We start from the raw sequence: 22,500 nt of genomic DNA, 5'->3' as shown, positions 1-22,500 counted from the left end.
AATAATATTGATGTATTATTGTTAGGGTTGGGTACAGATACCTTTGTAACTGGTATGCAAGTAAGGGGGGGGGACACATCAAACTTATGAAATTTGAGGGCTCATGGGTTCAACTAAAAGGTGAGGAATGGACTGTCTGACAGCTTGTGACATCATCTGGCACTTTCAGTGAGTATGTTTACATGGACACCAATACTCTGATTTGAATGATTAAGACAATACTCTGATCAAGAGTCTACCATGTAAACAGTGATTTTTGATTATCTTAAAGGACCACAGACACAAACTGCGAAGGAAACATTTATAGGCTGGTGACGCAACGACGTTAATAAATCTATGTGCTATAACATGTAACGGAATCATGAATGTAACATTCAAAAAGCAACTCATGTAAACACCTGAATCATATTATTGTCTTATTTAGATTAAGGCAAATCATTAGATCACTGATATCCATGTAAAAGTAGTCACAAGCCCCAAACCCAGAAAAAAAGGTGTTCCCTGATTTTGATGACAGCCTTTCCACAGGTTAGTAGTAAGCTAATGTAATGTTAATAGCATAATACAAATCTTGCATTCATGCTAACAAACAACTGATCAAAAGAAATATATTAATGCAATTCAAATATATAAAATATAAATTGGTGCTTACTTTTAAACTTCTTATAAATATATATTTATATTGTTCAATTATAATGCTTAAAATATATATATATATATATATTTTTTCAAATAATTTTGTGGCTAAAAAGTATCGGTTCAGGCACCGGTACCGTTTTAAAAGTATCGATGTAGCACCGGTATCGAAATAACCCCAAACGATACCCAACCCTAATTATTATTACAATATTATTTTGTGTTTCTTTGTCCTCTGGAGAGGGGGTTTGAAGTTGTGTGGGATTTGTTGATGTTGATTAAAAGTTGTCTAACATTTACCTGGGCCATACGTGTGCTGGCTATATCCAGCCTGGTGCTGGTATTGGCTGGATGGGCCCATGTTGTGTTGCTTTGTTGATGTTTGGGGCATGAAGACAGTGGGGCCATACTGGAAGGCACTGGGCATTCCTGGCATCCCGGGGTAGTAGGGCAGGCTGGTATAGCCATAACCTGGAGGGAGAGGTGGGTTGAGGAAGGCCTGGGTCTGACCCTGCTGGGCTTGACTTGGATTCTGCGGCCCTTGACTTTGTGGGGGGACAGCATTCTGTTGAGTCTGTGAGGGGGGCACTGTTGAGAGACTGGTGGCAGGGGCTGGGGAGTTGGAGTCACTGCGGCCAAATTTGGTAGGCTCACCTGTAATGAGAAAAACGAGAGGAAAAATGTCTTAGACCATCTAGAGTTCTACATTTAAACTGTTCTTATCTTTGCTGTTTCCTCTAACAATAAACCCTAATGGCCCATTTCCACTAAGTGGAACAGCACGGTACGAGTCACCTTTATTAGGCGTGCGTTTCCACTGCCTAAAAGGTACCAAGGGTACAATTTCCAAAAGGCAATGATAAACATGGCAGTTTGTTCATGATTCAGGTTGCTGAAACAATGTGCTCCTTTGTTTTTTCACGCTTCACTCTTGCGTTTGTCCATTTCTGAAAGATCGGATGTCGGAAACACTTAAATAATCACGCTCACGTTATTATCATCAGCTTAAGAAGTTCGTTATTTCAAACATAGATGCGATGGCGAGCTGCCATGAAAAAGTGAAACCACTCACACTTTTAGACGGGCTCGTAAAATAACAACAGGATATTGGCTGTGTTATTAAAAATTGCGCTTTGTTTTCATTCTCCTGCTTCTGCGAGTGACGCATATCTGTAAACCAAGTGTTCAGCTGCATATCTAGCTCTGCCTTTTGGTACTCACTGTCCTGCTTAACACCCTTGGCAAAGGGTGACCAAAAAGTGTACCGAACCAAGTGGAACTCAGTGGAAAGGGGTCATAATTCCCTGCACCTGGTTAAGATTCATTTTGTGGACACTTTCTTGTGTTTTTATTCTCCACACAATCAATACAGTACAATTTATTAGCTCTCATGTCCAGAAACATGTATTTCCTTTGATATAAAATGTCCTGAGTGGCTGGCTACAGAATGCTCTGAAGCTCTCAAAGGTGGACAACTACAACCTTTCATTTGGAAATTGAATATTTGTGTTGCAAAAATGTAAATCGGTCTCATGCTTCTGTGGGAATGCAGACCTCTACTGGAATGCAACAACTCATTCTAGTCTAACAGTCTTTATATTTTAAAAGCAATTGCAACAACGGCTGCTTACCTGAGTAGGGATTACTTGCTAATCCTCCATCTCTGCCAGGTAGTGCTGTACCAGGAAACATGCCATAGTAATCCTGCATCCAAGAAAAAGAAATAAATTAAAATTAAATGTATTTATAGAAATCATTTTGAAGCATCTTGAATGCAACCTGGCAGAGTTTTTATTGTGCTCTTAAAAAGTTTGCACTTAGAAATGTTAAATGCTGATAGAAACTATAACATGGTTACCATGGGCAATCGTGACTGCATCATCTGTAGATCCTCATATCCATAGATTGGCTTCAGGTAGAGATGACAAAGATTAAAAATAGAAAGGTTATGACAGGCCTATATTGTATATAACAGTGTTTCCCAACCCTGTTCCTGAAGGCACACCAACAGTACACATTTTCAACCTCTCCCTAATCAAACACACCTGAATCAACTTATAACATCAGAGGAGACTCCAACACCTGAAGTTAATGGGTCAGAAAAGGGAGACATCCAAAATATGTACTGTTGGTGTGACTCCAGGAACAGGGTTGGGAAACACTGGTATATAATATGCAAAAGAACTAACCGGGTAGGCAGGGAGGAGGCCACCAGGACCCATGATATACTGACTGGGCAGCAATGGTGGTACTCCTTGTGCCAAATTAGGAGGCGCTTTACCTGGAGGTATGGGGAGAAAATTAAAAACAATTCAGGAATATATATTTAAACTTCAACTGCTAGATCAGTGTTTGTGTGACTGACCAGTGTTGTTGGAGGGTGTGATGTTAGTCTGAGGAGGTGCAGAACGGACTGCAGAGGGAGCAGATGGGCCATTTGTGGTGATGCCCTGGGTTCCTGTGCTCAGGCCATTCGAAATGACCGCCGAGCTGGACACACTCGACACAGAGCCAGAGTATGTGGACAAGCTCACATTCACATCAGTGCCAATCTGGGTACGAATGAAGCATTTTCTTTAATTTCACAGTGACATCACTCACAAATTCATAATATTAATCCTCTTACGGCCAGGACACACAAAGTTGATGCCAAACTAGCGCAGGAGAAAAGCAACTGTTGTCGGCTTGCGTCTGGACCATTTGGTGTGTTCAAGCTGCACATGAACACACCAAATAATTGACAGATGACTAGGGATGTATATACGAGTCAATATGATTCACAATATCATTTTTTAACCAAAATATTTTAAACAAATTTAAGATAACCAAGAGACCTTTCGTTTTTTTCTTAAATACTGCACATTTTTTACCTAATAAAATGTTTTCTGCCATTTCAAAAAACAAAAACAACAATACAAACTAAAGAAAGCTCTTTAATATAAACAAAGTAAAACTTTGACTGTGCAGCTAAATTACAAATTTAATTAATTCCACATCAAAATGCAATTAAAGAAGGTTCTTAATCATTTTGCTGGGATTTGACATATTTCTTTTTAAAAATCAAAATATCTATGTTTTCTGGCATAAGCTGAGGTCTTTACACATTGACAATGTACAAAGTATAATTCAGCTTTAGGACGATATATCTTTTCACACCCTGCTTATTTGGGAAGTAGTCCGTTTTGTTTTGCCGGAACCTCTGACGTGGACACACAAATCGTACACAGCATAATGTAGTACCATCATCACAGTAATTGTCATTCACTATAGAAGCATATGCAAACGATCATCTAATAATCCATATTGTTTGCAAATATTTGATAAATGCAGCAAAATGACAGCCATCGTCTGCATGTTCCTACTTGAATTGTTTACTCAGGTACATGACTTTTCCTTGCGCTTCAATTCTTGCTGAACGACCAATTTGAAAACTCTTCATCTGACAGACAACTTTATCAACTTGATCTGACATTAACCTGAAGATAGGGGAAATGTGGAACACACCAAACTAACTAGTCTAACCGACAAAGCCGAAGAGTCAAATGTCAGCTTGGTGTCTCCTGGCCTTTACACAAAGGAAGAGTAACTCATTTCTTGATTTATGAAAAGAGAGGTCAGGAAAAGATGGAAATATAGTTAGGAACCTGAAGACAAAAACTGAAAATGAGAGGACCTGACAAAATACTTACATTTAGGGAAGAGCTGGTGGGCCCAGAAGCAGCAGGGGAGTTAACACTGCTCACATGACTGAGGGAACAAGCAAACATGAGACCATAAGTATACTCATTTCATTTGGGAATCCTCAGACTGTAAACCTAAAGGGATAGCAGTACCTGCTAAGTGATGGAAGGGTTGCGCTGAGGGCAGGCGCTGCGGATGAAGAGGAAGATGTGAGCAATGAAGACGACAACCCGTTCTCGGTGGGCAAAACAGCGGATACAGTTTGAGGGGTGCTTGAAGGAACTGCTGCAGATAAATCAGGTCAATGTCATTTGTTCAAATATTCAAATAGAAAAGAACATACAAATGGAAGATCAGCTAATCACAAAACTCAGTTACCTTCCTGTGTGCTGGATGTTCTCATTTCACTGAATCCATTCTGGGGGGAAATGAATAAACAAATTCAGCTTCTAGATAAATCATAGTTGAGCAACTGCAGTACTACTCTTTAGAGTTTTTCTCCATCTCTAATCAAACAAACCTGCCTGTAACCTAAGCTATCTTGCAGATGGGTTGCATCTGAAACCACACACACAAAAGGTCCTTATTTTGGTTCAATTACTCCTCTACCACTACAAAAGTACATACTATATATTGTATAAATACAATCTGGACATACTAAATGAGCCATGCTTCCAACCTGGCCTTTTGGCTACTTTTTGAATTATATAATTCTTGAATTGTATAATTCTTGTCCCTTATTGTTTTTCCACCAACTACAGAACATGTGATTTCTGAAGCAGCTATGTGCTACTAGTTTTAGCAGACTTCTAGTTCATTTAAACAACTGACAATAACAAGTTTTTTTTATTAGTATGAAAGCTTTCTGAAACTCGAGCACGTACATACATACATACATACATGTATACATTTGTATGTATATATATATATATATATATATATATATATATATATATATATATATATATATATATATATATGTATGTATTTATATGCGTGTATATGGGAAAAAAAAATCATGAAAAACTTGGGGGTCTGTGATGTACACCCATGTACACACAGTCACACATGAATCAGAGATTGCATAGGACAAACACAGAAAATTTCGGGAACATGAAAACTTAACACTGCTCTGTGTTTGGTTGACCCTTCAATAGCAAATCTATGTTAAAAATACAACTGGCAATGAAAAACTCAAAAATGTACTTTAATTTAGCCCCATCCACAAATTTAAAAACCAATACCACTGCTACCTATAAGCAGAGTACGTTTTCTAGATGGGGTGCAAACGTAGATGCATATGGAGAGTGCCAAACTCTACGGAAGGCAATTGTGAATTTGAAAGCAAAATTGGAAAAAAGCTAAACAAAAATAGGTAACATTAAACGAGGTAAAAAATAAATATAAGAGTATAGGTCATACACTTAGAGAGGTGCTGCTGGATGACTCCACTCTGCTGGCTGGGGATGAATTCAAGACAGGAGGGACTGAAGTGCTTGGTAAACCCAGAGAGGCTGAGGGGTAACTGGGCTCCATTGCTGCTGGAGGCAAGCCACCTAAAGACTCACTAAAATGGAAAAAAAGATTTAATTAGGGCTCATTTGCACCGCCACATCTTGTGTTTTTAATTGCAAAGATGTGTTCTCTCAGAAACGGTTTAAAAATAAATAAATGCTGCCACTGGCATGTTGCCATCATATAAACCAGTTGCCCAGTTATCAACTGTAAACAAGGGGAGTGGGTAAAAGATCATTTAAAAAAGAAAAAGATTTAAAAATTTTTTTTAATCTTTTATTTTGGCCACATTAACAGTTAAATCCTACTGGTTTTAGCTTAAAAGCGAAATAGCAAAAATAAAAGGTAACACTTTAAAATTATGGTGCGTTACCTAATGTTTTTACTAACATGAACAAATAATTAGCAATACATTTAATACGGGGTGCAACATCTAGTTAAATAAATTAAATAACTAATGCCTGTGAAGCTGTGGCACGGTTTCAGATTTAATATAAAATACTTCATTTTTGGTCGCACAAATTAGACATAATTAAAAATGTAGAGTTTACTTTTGCAAGACGTGCACTTTGTCTGCTTGAACTTAACAGAACAAATAAATTAACAGAGCACATGACAGAATCTACTTGTTGATTGAATTATTTGGCTTGGTAATGTGTTCATTATTTAAAAGCGGTGAACCAGCACTTTCATCCATCAGACCAATGTGTGATTCCGGCAGGATTCTGATGGAGAGAACTGCTCTCAGAACTTCTAACTGCTGCTTTTAGCATTGCTCTAAATTTTAACAGTGTGTAATGAAAACCCCCCTTTATGCAGTCCCTGATCTGATCACAGCTGACAAAACCCCATTGCTCTCCAAACCTCTTTCAAATCGCTGGTGTAAAAAAAAAAAAAAAAAAAAAATGCTGAAATGCGGTTTCAGGACTCTTTAAATGGAAACTCAAAAATAAAAAAAAAGTCATTTACTTGTTACACAGAAGGCCAAACAGACCTGATGGCAGCGGGTTTGGTGTAAAGGCTGCACTGAGTTGGAGGAGCTGCCACTGGCTCTTGATTGTGACTTCCTGATTGGTTGAGATTCTCCACGGCAGATTCAGATTCAAAATCCAGTGCACCGAACTTTACATTCAGCCCAGACACATCAGCAGAGCCTGGCATTTCTACTGCAGAAGAGGGGATCTGGCAACCGAAACACATTATTTATATTAACACATTGTTCTTATGTAAAATAGGTTAATTCTTTGAATGATTTTAAAGGTCTTGAAGTGCTCTGAAAAGTTAATTTATTCAAAATCTGACAATCTCAACTGAAACAAAGACAGGGAAGGACATATAGTAGCTGCTCCCCTTTATATTAAAAAAACAGCCAATATCATTTTGTTTTTATCATTGCTCTGCCAGTAAGAGAGATTGAGCTCAAACACATCAAATGAAAAGCGTTCTGTAGGGGTCAGGACATCTCAGATACTAGAGTATTTGATTGGTCAAAATTTGTGGTGTGAAATCTAAAGTAAAACTAGGATTCAACCTTCCTTCAATCAAACATTATTACTGGGCTGCAAATTTACAGACTCCAGAAGACATTAAAGCCATACCAGAATGGGTTTTACTAGAAAGAACCTCCTGTAAGGCAACATCATTGAAAGCTTTATTGAATAGTTCATTAAAAGTTGAATCAAAAATGTATCCTAAAAATTGTGATAAATAACTCACTTAAGATATGGAAACAGATTAAACTATCTCTCGGTCTCACAAATACTTATTCAACTTATTTGAACCCAATAAGTTCAAATCATGCCTTTAATTCCTGGAACTCAAGACAAAACATTTTTACATTGGAAAGAAAAAGGATTAGTACATATAAGAGACTTATATGTTGATAATAAATTTGGCTCATTTAGTCAGTTAAAATTAAAATATGATCATCAATCCTGTTTTTTTTTTTAAGGTATTTACAAATAAGGGATTTTAATAGGAAAACTTTTCCTGGTTTTGAAAATATAACCATACACCACACACTTGAAAATATAATAAAACACAACCCAATAGAAAAAGGTACGGTCTCTTCTTTTATTACTTATTATTAGATAAGGTTAATTCAAACACAATATTAGGAAAGAGTGGGAGAAGGAGCTTAATACAGAGATATCAGATAAGTCATGAGAAGATTATCTTTCCAAAACGCATGATTGTTCTATCAACACGAGACTGATTCAATTTAAAAGTTATCCACAGACTTCATTATTCAAAAGTAAAATTACGTAAGATTTTCCCAAATGTTTCCTTATTGTGCAACAAATGTAAAAACTCTGAAGATACACTGACTCACTCATTCTGGTCATGCCATAAATTAAGTTTATTTTGGCAGAACATTTTTAATTTTATATCTCAAGTGTACAGGATTGATCTGTCACCAAAATGCCAAAATTGGGAATTTTTGGAGACACCTCAGAAATAGGAGATAAATATATATCACAGGCAGTATCTTTGTGTATGGTATTAGCAAAGAAAATTATTTTACAAAATTGGAAGTCTTGTCTTTGAAACTTGGATTAGGAGCTTAAGTTATGTGTTGCTCATGGAAGAAATGCGACATATGGGTTGGCAAACAAACTAAACATTTTTTTAAAAATCTGGTATCCAATTATGTTTTATATCAGTAATGCTGACTTGTAACTCTTTATAGGTGGGATAGGATTGGCATAGGTCGAGATGTGGAGCCTACACATTTCTCTGTAAATTATTATTATTTTTATATTTAATTATATTTATTTCTCTTATGTTTTCTGGATGATATTGTATTATGTTGTGTCCGACTATTTGTGTACTTTGAAACTGCCTTTGTACCTTTCTTTCCCTGTCTCTTTTTTGTTCTGTTTATGTTATTGTTTATTTTCTTATGCTAAAAACAATAAAAATATTATTTAAAAAAAGAAAAAAAAGATTTGTGATGTGTGTTGATGTTAAGGAAAATCGCCCCATTTAGGCAGAAGTGAAACTGCAAGCTTGGATGTTTATATCAGGTTTATATTTTCTAAATGCGCATTTATCACTGTTTTGGAGCACACTAGCTTACAGATATCCTTAAAATTAACATACTGATACTAACCTCTAAAATTTGTTTGAATTTCACAGGAACTTTAAGAAAATACACAGCTTACCAAAACAATAGAACTTAAGTCAGCAGTGTGTACTCTTTACCTTAGATGGAGGGGGCACTCTTCGTTTCTGTGGTCTGATGTTTCTGGGTTGTGACAACTCTGCCATGGTGAAGACAGGCTCACAGAGGGGTTTCAGTGTGTGAGTAGTCCCATCATGTGGAGGAAGCGGGACTGGATCTTGGGCCTGAGTTGGCAGGTCTGACTGGAGTACAGCATTTTGATGTTGGGACAGTTGACTCAGGATGGGGGAAGGGTCAGGTTGGGCTTTTAGGTCCACTTTAAACAACAACAAAAAAAGATGTATTCCAACATTGTCAATCTTTATTTTTGTTCCACATTAGGTAATTATTAAACGTGGATGGATTCCAAAAGCTAATAATATTGAGTTTTGCTTAAGTACATGGTGTAAAAACTAGCATAGCACACAATGTAATTCTCACAATGAGCTGTTGTAACAGGGGTCTCCTTGGGCTCAATCACATTAGGTGTGGATTCGAGAGGTAATGAAGCAGTGGATTCAACAGATGCCAAACCACTGCTCAAGGGCACTGAAACCTGATTGGACAGAGGGGTGATTCGGGGTGTGCTGATTGGTTCAATTTTTTGTACATCACTCTGGGGAAGCCTGGATCCCAGCATGGACTAGAAGGAAAGCAGAAAAAAAAGTCAGTACAATTTCCCCAACACCATTTTGATTAATTAGCTGTTTGTTAACAGTTAGTAAGGTAGAAGTTGTTTTTAGGTTGAGTAGGATTAGGGATGCAGAATAAGATTATACCTTTTAACTACTAATGAAGGTTACTATCTTAATAATATAGGGCTGTCACAAGACATTTTTTGCTAGAGTCATAATAAGTCGTATTTCTTGTTTATTTCTTGAATAAAAGCAGTTTTTCATAAAAAAAAAAAAAATTAAGGTCAGTATTATTAGCCTCCTTAAGAAATATTTACTGTATATTTTTTGATATACACAACAAATCAGTTACAAAATAATTTGACTGATTTCAACTTTAGTAGTTAACTGATTAAGTTTACACTGTTTTAAATTACAATTTAATCTTAATATGACTATAAAATACTTAGTGACTTTGTCTGAATATAACTCTCTTGCAAAATAACTAGTAAAATATTATGCACTAACTGTCACCATGGGGAAGATAAAAAAGTAGATGTTAGAAATTAAAGTACTAGGTTTAAAAACGTGTTGTAAATAAATTATGTTAAAGACAGAACTCAAAAATGAATGAAGGCACAACTTAATGAGTTGAATATGACTTACATGAGCATGAATACATTTGATCAATGTGTTGCATCAGTTCTTTGGTTCTTGCCGACTGTTTGTAAATTGAATACGGCATTTCCTAACGTAAAACTATGTACACTAGATTTCTGATTAATAATGGTCTCTGCATAGCAGAGCACTTCCTATATTACAAGTGTTAAAAATCGGTATTACCCATGTCAATTTGGGCGTCAACCTCTAACAAATGCGGGGAACTAGGCTAATGCGTGCAGCACCGTCACTGAAGAGAGGGCAAGTGCGCACTTTGCTGTGTCAGAATCCTTGCTTGTAAAATACGCTTCAGAACGCTTAGTTTAAGCAAATTTGATGAACGCGATCATGCGTGTTGATCTGGAGAAAGTCGCTCCCGCTCACCGAATGTGATATACTGCGTGCGTCCGTTCCGTAAGCAACAAGAACAAACGACTTACGTCGCCTGTCTGTATTCCTCAAAGTTGTTTAGAATTAAATGTTTAGAGATGGTGTGACAAGGCGTACCTATGTGTACCTTTGATGCACCCCTTGATGCTTCTTACGTCCTTGTCGCAGCACCAGTGGCACTGAAATTAGGCACCGAAATTTATATACTGATTTGATCCGGTACATACCGGTTGTCAAGGGTACTGGTGCTATAATGGCACCGGGTTTCGGTACCCAACCCTACTGTAAATGCTGCTCTCCGAATGTAAACACCTTAATCAAACTGTTACCATCGTGTAGGGATAGTCTATACACACACAGCTTTCTGATGCTACCTACCGAGTGCATCTAAGTTACAGAGGAATGCGGAGGTTTTTTTTCTCCCATTCGCCATGCGGTATAAAAGTCCATTAATACTACACTTCCAGCAGTTCCTCGCATACAATATCTCATTTGTCATGTGGGGGGGGGGGTGGTGGTGGGGGCAAGCATGAAATGTTCCTGAATGAAAGTGAACGTGATAAACTGTAGTTAAAGCTGAAAAATTAATAATTTGGCAAATAGTTTTTCCATGTAAACACAGTCCCTGTCTTTCTCCCCAGTGTCTGTGTTTGTTTTGCCGCTGTGAAAAGCAGAGAGTGCTCAAGCGGAAACTCCTAATTTTATGCAAAACCTTTCCTCTTATCCTCATAGCACTGAGACTGCCCAAGTAAAACTAGAACAAAGGTGTAGAGTAGTCAAGCACTGTGCCTGTATGATCTCACCGATGCGGCATGTGCATAAGTGCCAGCAGCAGCAGAAGCGTAGCTGTGTGTGTGCGCTTTGCTGTTGTGCTGCTGAGAGTTGGTGAACACCAGACTCTGAGTGAGAGTATCAGGGCATGACGGCTCCATCCCATGCAGCTCAGAGTTGCCCTCAGTCCCCTTAGGCAACAGAGAGCAGAGATCCAACCTGTGGAGCAGAGACAAACCAAAAAATAAAAATAAAATGGATGAAATAACAGCAATTTAATCACAAAACACTAGCCTTGTTTTGGTGTGGTTCTGCTTTACTGTTAATGATGCTTCCACAGTACAGAAAGCGCTGAAAATTTTATAAGAGACTGAACATCTATGTCTCTGCGTGCATTTGGTTATATTTTTGAAAAGTCAAAAACTTATAAACAGCACCTTTAAAGATGTACACGTTCGCTTTGTGAACGGAAGAAAGCAGTCTTCTTTCATATTGTTTTCATATTTATCCCAATATACTACAGTAACTAATGATAAAAAGGTTTGGAAAGATTGATTATCTTATCTTCAGCAAGTACAAGATAGATTTGATGTCGTTTTGCTGAGAAAGTAAAACTGAATTAACATTACCGACATTTGTAAACTGTGCTACATAAATCAGGGTTTCTGCAGGTTTACTTGCGTGTCCTCAAGTGAGAGAACCTTTAAACAATTTTTGTTGTAAAGATAAACCATAATAGCTATTAGAATTAATAAATAAAATCTTCATTATAAGTTTTATTAGGATGGACTGTTGGTGATTGTATGGGTGCAAGCCTGATTGTGTAGCTTTATGTGGACAAAAGAAAAATAAGACCCGTTTAAAATTATTTGACAACACAATATTTCAGGGAATTTAGGACTTTAAGACCTAAAATAGTTTTTAAGACATTAAATGTATGGAAAAAAAAAAGGTTAATAATAAAAAAAATTATTGGAAAAAATATATATAATAATTAAAAAAAATAAAAAACAACAATTTGTAAAGTCAGAATTCTGAGTTATGAAGTTGCAATTCTGAGTTATGAAGTTAGAATTCTGAGTTATTAAGTCGCAATTCTGAGTTATAAATGAGTTTCCTGTTATGCCGACTGGCCATAAATGGAGTTTTAAAGACGCATGCACATTAGCTCATAATCACAACATAAAGCCTATATCTGACTTTTTATTGTTTATCACGCTTTCAAAAAGGAAATATATAGTTGAACTAGGCTGTCTATTTATTCGTATGGATTTGTTCTTTTTAATTATTACCATTTGTTCTAAATTATTTATTATAAAGCATTAAACAGAGTGCCTGAAACTAGCTATAGGTTGTGTGATTCCTCCAAAAGTCTAAAATTAGGATTTCTATATTATTTATCTATAATATGTGTAACAACTATATGATTTAAATTTTGTCGCAGCTGCTATTTGATTTCATATTGCAAGAGTGCCCTCGTGTGGTGTACTTGGGAGCTGCAGACATATCGTACATAGACATTATAAAGGGCTAAAACTAAAAGGGTTGTATTAGTTTATATTTCAGTTCAGTAAAAGAGTCAACCAAATACTGTGTATTCCTGGCCTTAATTGGTAAACTGGGCTGCGAATCCATACCACATCACAAGCAGAGAACCTAAAGAAAGAGTCTTTAACACTTCATTTACAGCCAATCACCATAACAGGAAACTCCTTTAAAACTCGCAATTCTGACTTTATAACTCAGAATTGCGACTTATAATTCAGAATTGTGACTTTATAACCCAGAATTGAGACTTAATTTTTTAAATTTATTATTATTATTTTTTAATAATATTTTTTTTTCTCAATAAATTTTTTTATTCAATGGCGGGAACAGGCTTCCATAAATCTTTCTAAGACCGCGCAGACTCCCTGATCAATATATGTGATGCTCAGGGCTTGACATTAACACCCGCCAACCCACCAAATGAGGATAGATTTCACCTGTGGCGGGTTAGACAGACAACCTCACTAGCCACTTTGGCTGGTTGAAAATTTTTAAATTGCCGGTGCTGCCTTGTCACTAAAGATTAGAATTATAATTTAAGACTGTTTGTCAATATGCGCGAAAATGTGATCTTAGAATCGAGAAGCAGCATGACTGATAAGTGTTCGTGCGAGCAAAAGGAAGCAGGCGAATACCGAATGAGAGAATGATCAGGCGCACGGAGATCCTTGCTCACTGATGACAGTGTCGTGCGCACAGCTGATTTGATGCGTGCGAGTGCTTAAAAGCTCCCGTGCCCCGTTTGCGTGAAGCAACCATGGCTGGAAACGCAACTGGTGCGGTTGTTTCTCTTTGAAATAGACTGAAAAAAGCAGTACTCGTGCAACCACAGTATTGCTGCTTTCAAGAGCTCAAGATTTTTTGTAAGCAGCAGCGGTTGCAGTTTTCGCTTTAACCATTCTTTGAACAGATTATTAATCAGAATCAGAAAAAGCTTTATTGCCAGGTATGTTCACACATACGAGTAATTTGTTTTCGTGACAAAGCTTCTACAGTGCAACAGGATTACAGAGACAGGACAAAAAACAGATAATAAATATATTTTAAAAAAATAGAAGTAGTGAGTGAAAATACACAGATTGACAAGTGTATGTACAGGTATATTACTATATACAACGTTATATGTGCAGCTGTTATGTGCAAATTGGCATGTAAAGTGTGTTGCTAAATAAGTGTATGTGTATAAAAGTGTATGGCAAGTAGTGATGTTGGTTCCACAATTATTATCATCAAGTGTTCATGAGATGGATTGCCTGAGGGAAGAAACTGTTACTGTGTCGGGCTGTTCTGGTGCGCAGTGCTCTGTAGCGTCGACCAGAAGGTAAAAGTTCAAATAGGTAGTGTGCTGGGTGTGAGGGGTCCAGAGTGATTTTGGCAGCCGTTCTGCTCGCTCTGGATAAGTACAGTTCTTGGGGAGTAGGAAGGGTTGTACCAGTGACTCGCTCAGCAGTCCGAACTATTCGACGTAGTCTTTGGAGGTCGTATTTAGTAGCTGAGCTAAACCAGACAGTTATTGATGTGCAGATGACTGATTCAATGATGGAGGTGTAGAACTGTTTCAGCAGCTCCTTTGGGAGGTTAAACTTCCTCAGCTGACGAAGAAAGTACAGCCTCTGTTGAGCTTTTTTGACAATGGAGTCAATGTGAGTGTCCCACTTCAGGTCCTAAGAGATGGTGGTGCCCAGGAACCTGAATGACTCCACTGCTGCCACAATGCCGTCCATGATGCTCAGTGGGGTTTCTCCTGAAGTCCACTATCATCTCCACTGTTTTGAGCGTGTTGAGCTCCAGGTTGTTGTGACTGCACCAGACAGCCAACTCCTTAACCTCCTGTCTGTAAGCAGACTCGTCACTGTCCTGAATGAGGCCGATAAGTGTGGTGTCGTCTGCAAACTTCAAGAGCTTTACAGAGGAGTCTTTTGAAGTGCAGTCATTCGTGTACAGGGAGAAAAGCAGTGGGGAGAGGACACACCCCTGGGGGGCGCCAGTGCTTATTGTGCGGATACTAGATGAGAATTTTTCCAGCTTCACCAGCTGCTGCCTGTCCGTTAGGAAGCTGTTGATCCACTGACAGACAGAGGTGGGCACAGAGAGCTGAGTTAACTTGGGCAGGAGAAGTTTTGGGATGATAGTGTTAAACGCCGAGCTGAAGTCAACAAACAAGATCCTCACATAGGTCCCTGGTCTGTCTAGGCGTTGCAGAGCATAATGCAGTCCCATATTTACTGCATCATCCACAGACCTGTTTGCTCTGTAGGCAAACTGAAGAAAGTCCAGTGAGGGTTCAGTGATGTCCTTCAGATTGGCCAGCACCAGTTTTTCAAAAGACTTCATGATCACAGATGTTAGTGCCACCAGTCTGTAGTCATTTAGTCCTGTAAGTTTGGGTTTCTTTGGGATGGGGATGATGGTGGAGCGTTTGAGGCAGGAGGGCACTTCACACAGCTCCAGTGATCTGTTGAAGATCAGGGTGAAGATGGGGGCCAGTTGGTCAGCACAGGATTTTAAACAGGCTGGTGTTATAAAATCTGGGCCTGGTGCTTTTTTCCTCTTCTGTTTCCGGAAGACCTGGCGCACCTCCTCTTCACTGAACTGTAGGGCAGGTATGGGGGAGGCAGGGGGTGGTGGAGGTGTTAATGGTGGCGTGAAGAGCAGTTCAGAGTGGGTGTGGGGGGTTTTCTCAAACCGGCAGTAAAACTCATTCAGGTCGTTTGCAAGTCGTTCATTGTCTACAGTGCTGGGGGATGGTGTCTTGTAGTTTGTGATGTTTTTCAGACTTTCACACAGATGCTGAGTCGCTGGAAGAGAACTGACTCCTTAGTTTCTCAGAATAGTTCCTTTTTGCGACTCTGATCTCCTTTTCCAATGTGTATTTGGCCTGCTTATACAAGGCCCTATCCCCATTCCTGTAAGCAACCTCCTTGGCCTGACGTAGCTGTCTGAGTTTTACAGTGAACCATGGTTTGTCATTGTTGTATGCGAGTTGAGTCCTGGTAGGAATGCACATGTCTTCACAGAAACTGATATAAGATGTTACAGTCTCTGTGAGCTCATCCAGATTGTTTGCAGCAGCTTCAAAAACACTCCAGTCAGTGAGGTCGAAACAGGCTTGTAGATTCCGCTCTGTTTCGTTAGTCTATCTTTTCACAGATCTTAATACAGGTTTGGCTGTTTTCAGTTTCTGCCTGTAGGTTGGAATGACATGAATCAAACAATGGTCAGAGTGTCCCAAAGCTGCTTGTTGGACGGAGCGGTACGCATCCTTTATTGTAGTATAGCAGTGATCCAGTATATTTCTGTCTCTTGTGGGACATGTAACATGCTGTCTATATTTTGGCAGTTCACGGGATAGTTTTGCTTTGTTAAAATCCCAGAGAATGATTAAAGCAGAGTCCGGGTGTTGTTGCTCTATCACCGTGATCTGATCAGCTAGTTTCTGTATCGCCAGGCTTGCGTGCGCGAGCGGAGGAATGTAAACATTGACGAGGATGAACGAGCAGAACTCGCGCGGGGAGTAAAAAGACTTACAGTTAATAAACAGTGCTTCGAGATCTGAACAGCACATCTTCTTTAAAACTGTTACATCTGTACACCACCTTTCATTGTTGTAAAAGCACGTCCCGCCACTGCGCGATTTCCGCGTTGATTCTTCGTCGCGATCCGCTCTGAACAGCTGATAGCCCGGTAGGTGAAGCGCGTTGTCCGGTATGGTGTCGTTCAGCCAGGTTTCCGTGAAACACAGAGCAGCTGAATGCAGAAAATCCCTGTTTGTCTGAGAGAGCAGAATGAGTTCGTCTATTTTGTTGGGTTGTCGGAGATTTGCCAGATGGATGCTAGGCAACGCGATCCTAAATCCGCGCTGTCTGAGTTTCACAAGCGCGCCTGCACGCTTTCCTCGTCTGCGCGCTTGAAAGCATTTGAGCAGCACCGCGGCTCCTCCGACTACAATGTCCAACAGAACATCAGATAAATCCAGGTATGGAAAAATATTCGGTGGTGTATGTGCCCGAATGTCCAACAATTCGTATAAACACTGCGTGTTTGCTGGACATTCATTCACTGACACTGAACTTACAGCAGAAGCCCCTATTGTACTGCGGTGGAGAAAATAAAAGTAAACTAAAATTTCTTCCTCTCAATCACTGTGGCCCATTTGACCTGCTGGCATTTGCACGTGACCTGCACGTTTCTTCTCCTCTCGGCTGTTATAGCGATACTTGTGGATCCAGACTCAAGCATGTCTGCAGAGCAAGTTCTCCATTGTGTCTTTCATTGATCAGATGTAACCGCCGCATCCGTTTTTCATTGTCACTTATCGATAAACAGCGCTAGTGCGTTAGAGCCAATTGTAGCCCTTTTTTGTTGAGCGCGTGATCATCACAGGCGTTTAACTCGCTCGACAACACTTAAAACGGTATAATATTTACAATGTTTGCTTTAAATGCTAATGTTGTTCTGTACATGTACTTAAGTTTTGTTTGATTCAGAGTGTTTTCTTTGAGTAAGTAAAATTAAAGGTACAGTTCATAAATCTGACTGCTTGTATTAAAGGACAAGATTGTATTACAAATACATACATTTTTTTATACATAAATACATTTTAATACAAGAATTTTTATACTGTGAAGTAAAATATTGTGTATGGAAAGCATCATCAATGCACCGCGATGCACCAAAACATCGAATTGAACCGAAGGCATGATAATCGTAACCGAACCGTGAGACCAGTGTAGGTTCACACCACTAACTAGGCATGGCCCGGTATAAGATTCTGACGGTATGATAACCCTGGAAAAAAATATCATGGTATCACGGTATCATGATGACTGCTCGAAAACATGTTCCTTTTAAATGTCTGGGTTAAAAACAAAAACCGTTTACCCTTTTGAACACAATATATTTTATTTTGAGAAACGTTTAAAATATTTTTGAGCAGTAAACATGTCAGACTTAATTTTTGACTTCTGCTGTCATTATTTGTTTCAAAAACAAAACAAAAAAAACTTAAAATAAAATAAAATTGTGCACATACCTTAGGAACGGTATTGCAGAAAATTTTGATTGTTTTAAAACCTTGACATTTTCAAACCGCGGTAAACCTTGAAAACGGTTATTATCCCATGTCTACGTCTGACACACAAATATTATTGTTTCAATATGCTAAATATACTGCTACTAAACTGATATTTCTTTTTAAATAAATGTTTGTAATTACAGCTGTATCAGAGAGGCCCTTTTTGTTAATAAAGTAAAGATTTATTCCAGTGACAATGCATTTAGATTTATTAAATTAAAACATGTTATTTTAAAAGACTGAAATAAGTTCTGATTAAGAAGCCATGTCTAAAATCATTACTCATTTATGAAGCATTAAATAACAGGTGTCCAAACACAGCAGACTTCATGAAAAGTGGACATAAGCAAAGACATTTGAGGTTACAATTAACTTCCCCGTTACACCCGTTTACATCAGTTATTAAGATCCATTAAGTGATTTGGCTTTCGGTGATCTTTATGAATTAACTACTTTATGCATTGAGAAATGTAAATAAAAACAGATTTTTTTGGATAAACTTTACAGTAAGGTTGTATTAGTTCATAATAGTTAATCTATTGACTTACATAAACAAACAATGAACAATAAGTTTACAGAACTCATCTTTGTTAACATTATGGAATTAAAGTTGTTCATTGTTCTTGTTAACTCACTCTATTAACTGATGTTAACAATTTTAATAATGTGTAAATGTTAAACTATAATTAATAAATGTTTATTTAGTAGTTAAATGTAAAATTAATATATTAACTAGTGAAACATTCTTGCAAAGTGTGACATTTTCTTTTTCTTTAAATCGAATGAGATTAACTGAGACTTGGACTACTACTGCTTTACATTTTTAACATGCATTAAAGTTTTTTCTTTATCAAATTAATTTGACAAATATTTTAGAACCTTCTGCTCCAATACAAGTTTACCAACATCGATAAAAGTTTAAATCAGTGTGGCCACAGTTTAAACAGCCCATCCTGTTAATAGTTAGCTCATTAGGCGGAGAGCAGATATACTTTTCGGACCACCTCTGGCAGAATGTTTTGACCCATAGTTGGCAAAAACAGCTCAGCAGGTCAAAGGAGATGGAGCACTTACTGAGAGACGCATCCTCGCTCATACAGTCTTGTGTTCCACACACACAAGAGATGCGAACTGGTTTTGCTCAAACAGACTTGCGTTTTTATGTATACATCATATCCTCTCGCAGAAGTAATTCACCTAGTGTGCCAGCATCAGTTTATTTATATCAGCTCAGTTATTTATGCCATAGATTTTCCGTCAAACACACGCGGTTCACTAAGACTGATGTGATTCATCCATATTGGTATCGAAACTTGAATCAAATGACAAGACATTTTTCGATATAAAAAAAAAAAAAAGGTTTATTCATGTGGCTGATAAGGAAGATTTAAAAAAAAAAAAAATACAATAATAATAATAATAATAATAATAATAATAATAATAATAAGTTTAAATTTTGGGAAATAAATCAGGGAAAATGTAGTCCTCAAAACTAAATTGAAATCACTTTCTTTATCAACCAGATACAGCTTTTATTATAAAATCTATTATATTATTATAAAGTCTTGCTATAGAAAAAACAGCACTCACCCCTGTCTAGGTTCCATGTGGCTTTTGGAGCTAAGAGCATAGGAAGCGGTGAACACTTTGGTCTCAGATAGCTGATGAATGAAAAAATATGTATAAGCATACATTGACATCACTCACAATCAATCACATTTTCTAACTTTATTTTAACATGAGCTCACTCACATCTTCATTCCAGTCTTCAGCAGCCCAGTCTTCCAGATTGTCCTTCCAGGCTCCTGAAAGGACAGTCAAGTCAAAATAATTGTGAAATGTTGATGCAATAGCCTAGTGGCAGTAGCACATCAGGGCGTCCCGAGTTCGAATCCCGGCTCGAGAACATTTCCCTACCCCCTCTCTCTCCAACTTTGCGTCCTGTCTAAATACTGTACTAATGAAGGTCAAAAGGCCAAAAATAAATATAAAAAATATATAATAATAATAATAATAAGTGAAATAAATGATTTTCAATAAAGTAGGGATGCAACAATACAGATGGCTCACAGTTTGGTTTGCATCACAGTTTTAGGGTCACAACTTTGGTACAGTCTGGTATATGATGTGTTCAACAGCAAGGACAAAAAAACAAGGACAAAAAAAAAATACAGACATTAATCTACAAGTAAAACCACAAATTAAAACAATATAGCAAAGATTAGGGTTGGGCAATGTCTACCAATTTGGCATCGTACGATTGTCTAATGTGAAATTAATGCGATTAATTAATTTATGAATAATTAATTAGTTCATAACGAATTAATTATTTGTAGCCTACTGTTTCAACTACCTGACCCGCGTGGTCTTTGTTTTACCCAAACAAATCATAAATAAATAAAGATAAGTTAAATACAAATTACCACTTGTCAATCACTTTTTCCACGGGACTCTGGCATGAATAGGCAGAGCGATCTGTGTTGTTATAATGGCGTCCACAAACTTGGTCGGTAAAAAAGGTGCACGACCAACCAAATTTTTTGCTAAAATTACCAAGTACAAGCGTGAAAGCGAAAGATTGAAGCAGTGTACTGACGCTGTGACACGTTACCTGATGGATTCAAAAGATAGAAGAGTTGTTAGAGACAAGATTAATTAAATAAAGCGTTTAACAACTATAGTGAGACGCAGTCCAGCGGTACATCCTTGACGACCTGTCTGACGTGCACTGCTCTATGGAGCTCAGACGAGCGCATGACAGCGTGTGTGGCTGTGGCTGTGTGTGTGTGGTCACGTGATGTGTGTTTTCAGCAGATGGAGGGCTGTTCAGAAATGCTAGGTAAAACACAGCGTGGATGTGGATCACTTTTGTTCTAAAATGCCATTTTAAAACTAAGACCTTTTAGTGTAAACGAGGCCTAATTGTGTATTTTTCGCGAGCGGGTTTGCGACGGGGCGGGGCAGAGGATAGGCGATGCCGGCAAAGCATCGTGTTGTCTATCGGCCATCGGCGATGGACAATGGCATCATCTATTGGCCCAACCCTACCAAAGATACTACTAAAATAAACAGTGCTTTCATGTTTTTCATTTATCTAACAGTAGATTTCAGGTACACAAACTGAATAGTCAGAGATGGTGAGGGCTATGCGACCATGCAAAGGCTGCGCCAGAGCATACGCATGCGCTTGACAGAGAAGTATAAATGAGCTTTTACACCTCTGTATCAAGTGCACACGTATGGTACGGTGCAGCCTTCACGCAGTCGCATACCCCTCGCCATGACTGACACCAAAGCGCACCTCTCAAAAAAATTTAACTACACATCGCAACGACGGATAGCTCTCTGATTGGTCGACTTGGTAGCGCTGGGGAGTGTGGGCGGGGCTGAGAGCCACGCAAACCTGTTGGAGCGGGTGTTTACAAGTGTTGAGTCCTGTGAAGGAGCTCCAGGTAAAATCTGTTGTTTTGGGTTTACCCAGGGTTTCTGCAGGTTTTATCAAGTCAATTTAAGACATTAAGACCATTATGACTGACATTTGAGACGTATACAAGGCTAAACACTAATGGTTATTTCTAATAGCCCAGTTGGGCCAATGGATTTTTTTTTTTTGTTGCTTGCAACCAAATGTATTTAATCTGGGTATTCTATAACGGTTTTACTTTTATTTTACCTCTACCTTTTTTGTAAAGTGTTACAGGCATTATTTAAATCATAAGTTTAAATTTTGTCATTGAACAGACTGGAAATCTTTTGTTTGTACTGTTTTACTGAATTTTTTTACAAAATAGATTTTTTGAATTTAGTGTTAAAATGAATTGCTTTAAATTAGAGCTGTACAATGACCTAAAATAAAACCTTGATTAAAGAATTTACATTGATTGAGGCGAGAAAACCTTTTCTGTTGAAAGAGCTAAATTCTTATCTTTGTGATATTACAATAATTAAAAGGAAACAAACTATGCATTAAAAGTTTGACAAACAGCACTCACCTGCTCCTTCAGTAGTCTCATTTCCAGCCTCAGCAGAGCTTGTGTAGTCAGCAGGGTTAAACGTCCTACTAGTCAAAACCAAACATAAGAGAGGAAAGTGAGAACCAAAATAAATGTGTTTTTTTTTACATTTGAATAGAAAGATATTGCTGATAGCATGTGTGAACACGCACCCGATTCCCTGAGAGGACCTGCTTATTCCAGCTCCTCTGCCTCTTCCTCGGCCTCCAACACCTGATACTACATCAACTTGAATAGTTTAGCAAATTTAAATATTTAAAAGGAAGTTAGTTAAAAAATGAACCTGTCGCCAAGCTGTTTACAAGCTGATGATTTGTTAAATAAGCAAGACCTACAAAATCTGCATTGCGCAAGAGAGAAAGAAAAAGAAAACCAAAACACACACACACACACACACACATATATATACATATATATACATATATATATATATAT

General features: G+C 38.0%; 1 protein-coding gene across 7 annotated transcripts in view; it reads right to left on the bottom strand.

Annotated features, from left to right (window-relative positions):
* ubap2b (ubiquitin associated protein 2b) overlaps nt 1–22,500 on the bottom strand; it is a 47,126-nt gene that overhangs the window by 9,886 nt on the left and 14,740 nt on the right. For 2 of the 7 annotated variants that reach the window (XM_056463181.1, XM_056463180.1), the window contains exons 7-23: nt 22,218–22,284; nt 22,045–22,112; nt 19,805–19,857; nt 19,643–19,713; nt 11,463–11,649; nt 9,437–9,638; nt 9,037–9,272; nt 6,827–7,014; nt 5,740–5,884; nt 4,696–4,735; nt 4,470–4,602; nt 4,326–4,383; nt 3,002–3,188; nt 2,826–2,917; nt 2,495–2,545; nt 2,268–2,340; nt 937–1,290 (exon numbers count right to left, since the gene is read on the bottom strand). In XM_056463181.1, coding sequence (XP_056319156.1) covers nt 937–1,290; nt 2,268–2,340; nt 2,495–2,545; nt 2,826–2,917; nt 3,002–3,188; nt 4,326–4,383; nt 4,470–4,602; nt 4,696–4,735; nt 5,740–5,884; nt 6,827–7,014; nt 9,037–9,272; nt 9,437–9,638; nt 11,463–11,649; nt 19,643–19,713; nt 19,805–19,857; nt 22,045–22,112; nt 22,218–22,284 — 2,205 coding nt within the window. The remainder of the gene's footprint in view (nt 1–936; nt 1,291–2,267; nt 2,341–2,494; nt 2,546–2,825; nt 2,918–3,001; nt 3,189–4,325; nt 4,384–4,469; nt 4,603–4,695; nt 4,736–5,739; nt 5,885–6,826; nt 7,015–9,036; nt 9,273–9,436; nt 9,639–11,462; nt 11,650–19,642; nt 19,714–19,804; nt 19,858–22,044; nt 22,113–22,217; nt 22,285–22,500) is intronic. The other 5 variants (XM_056463182.1, XM_056463183.1, XM_056463184.1 and 2 more) reach the window with 5 other exon arrangements.

This window comes from Danio aesculapii, chromosome 8 (genome assembly GCF_903798145.1).
Source record: "Danio aesculapii chromosome 8, fDanAes4.1, whole genome shotgun sequence".
Lineage (NCBI taxonomy): Eukaryota > Metazoa > Chordata > Actinopteri > Cypriniformes > Danionidae > Danio > Danio aesculapii.
Note: the sequence above shows the minus strand (reverse complement) of the source record. Positions and strands in the feature narration are given on the sequence as shown.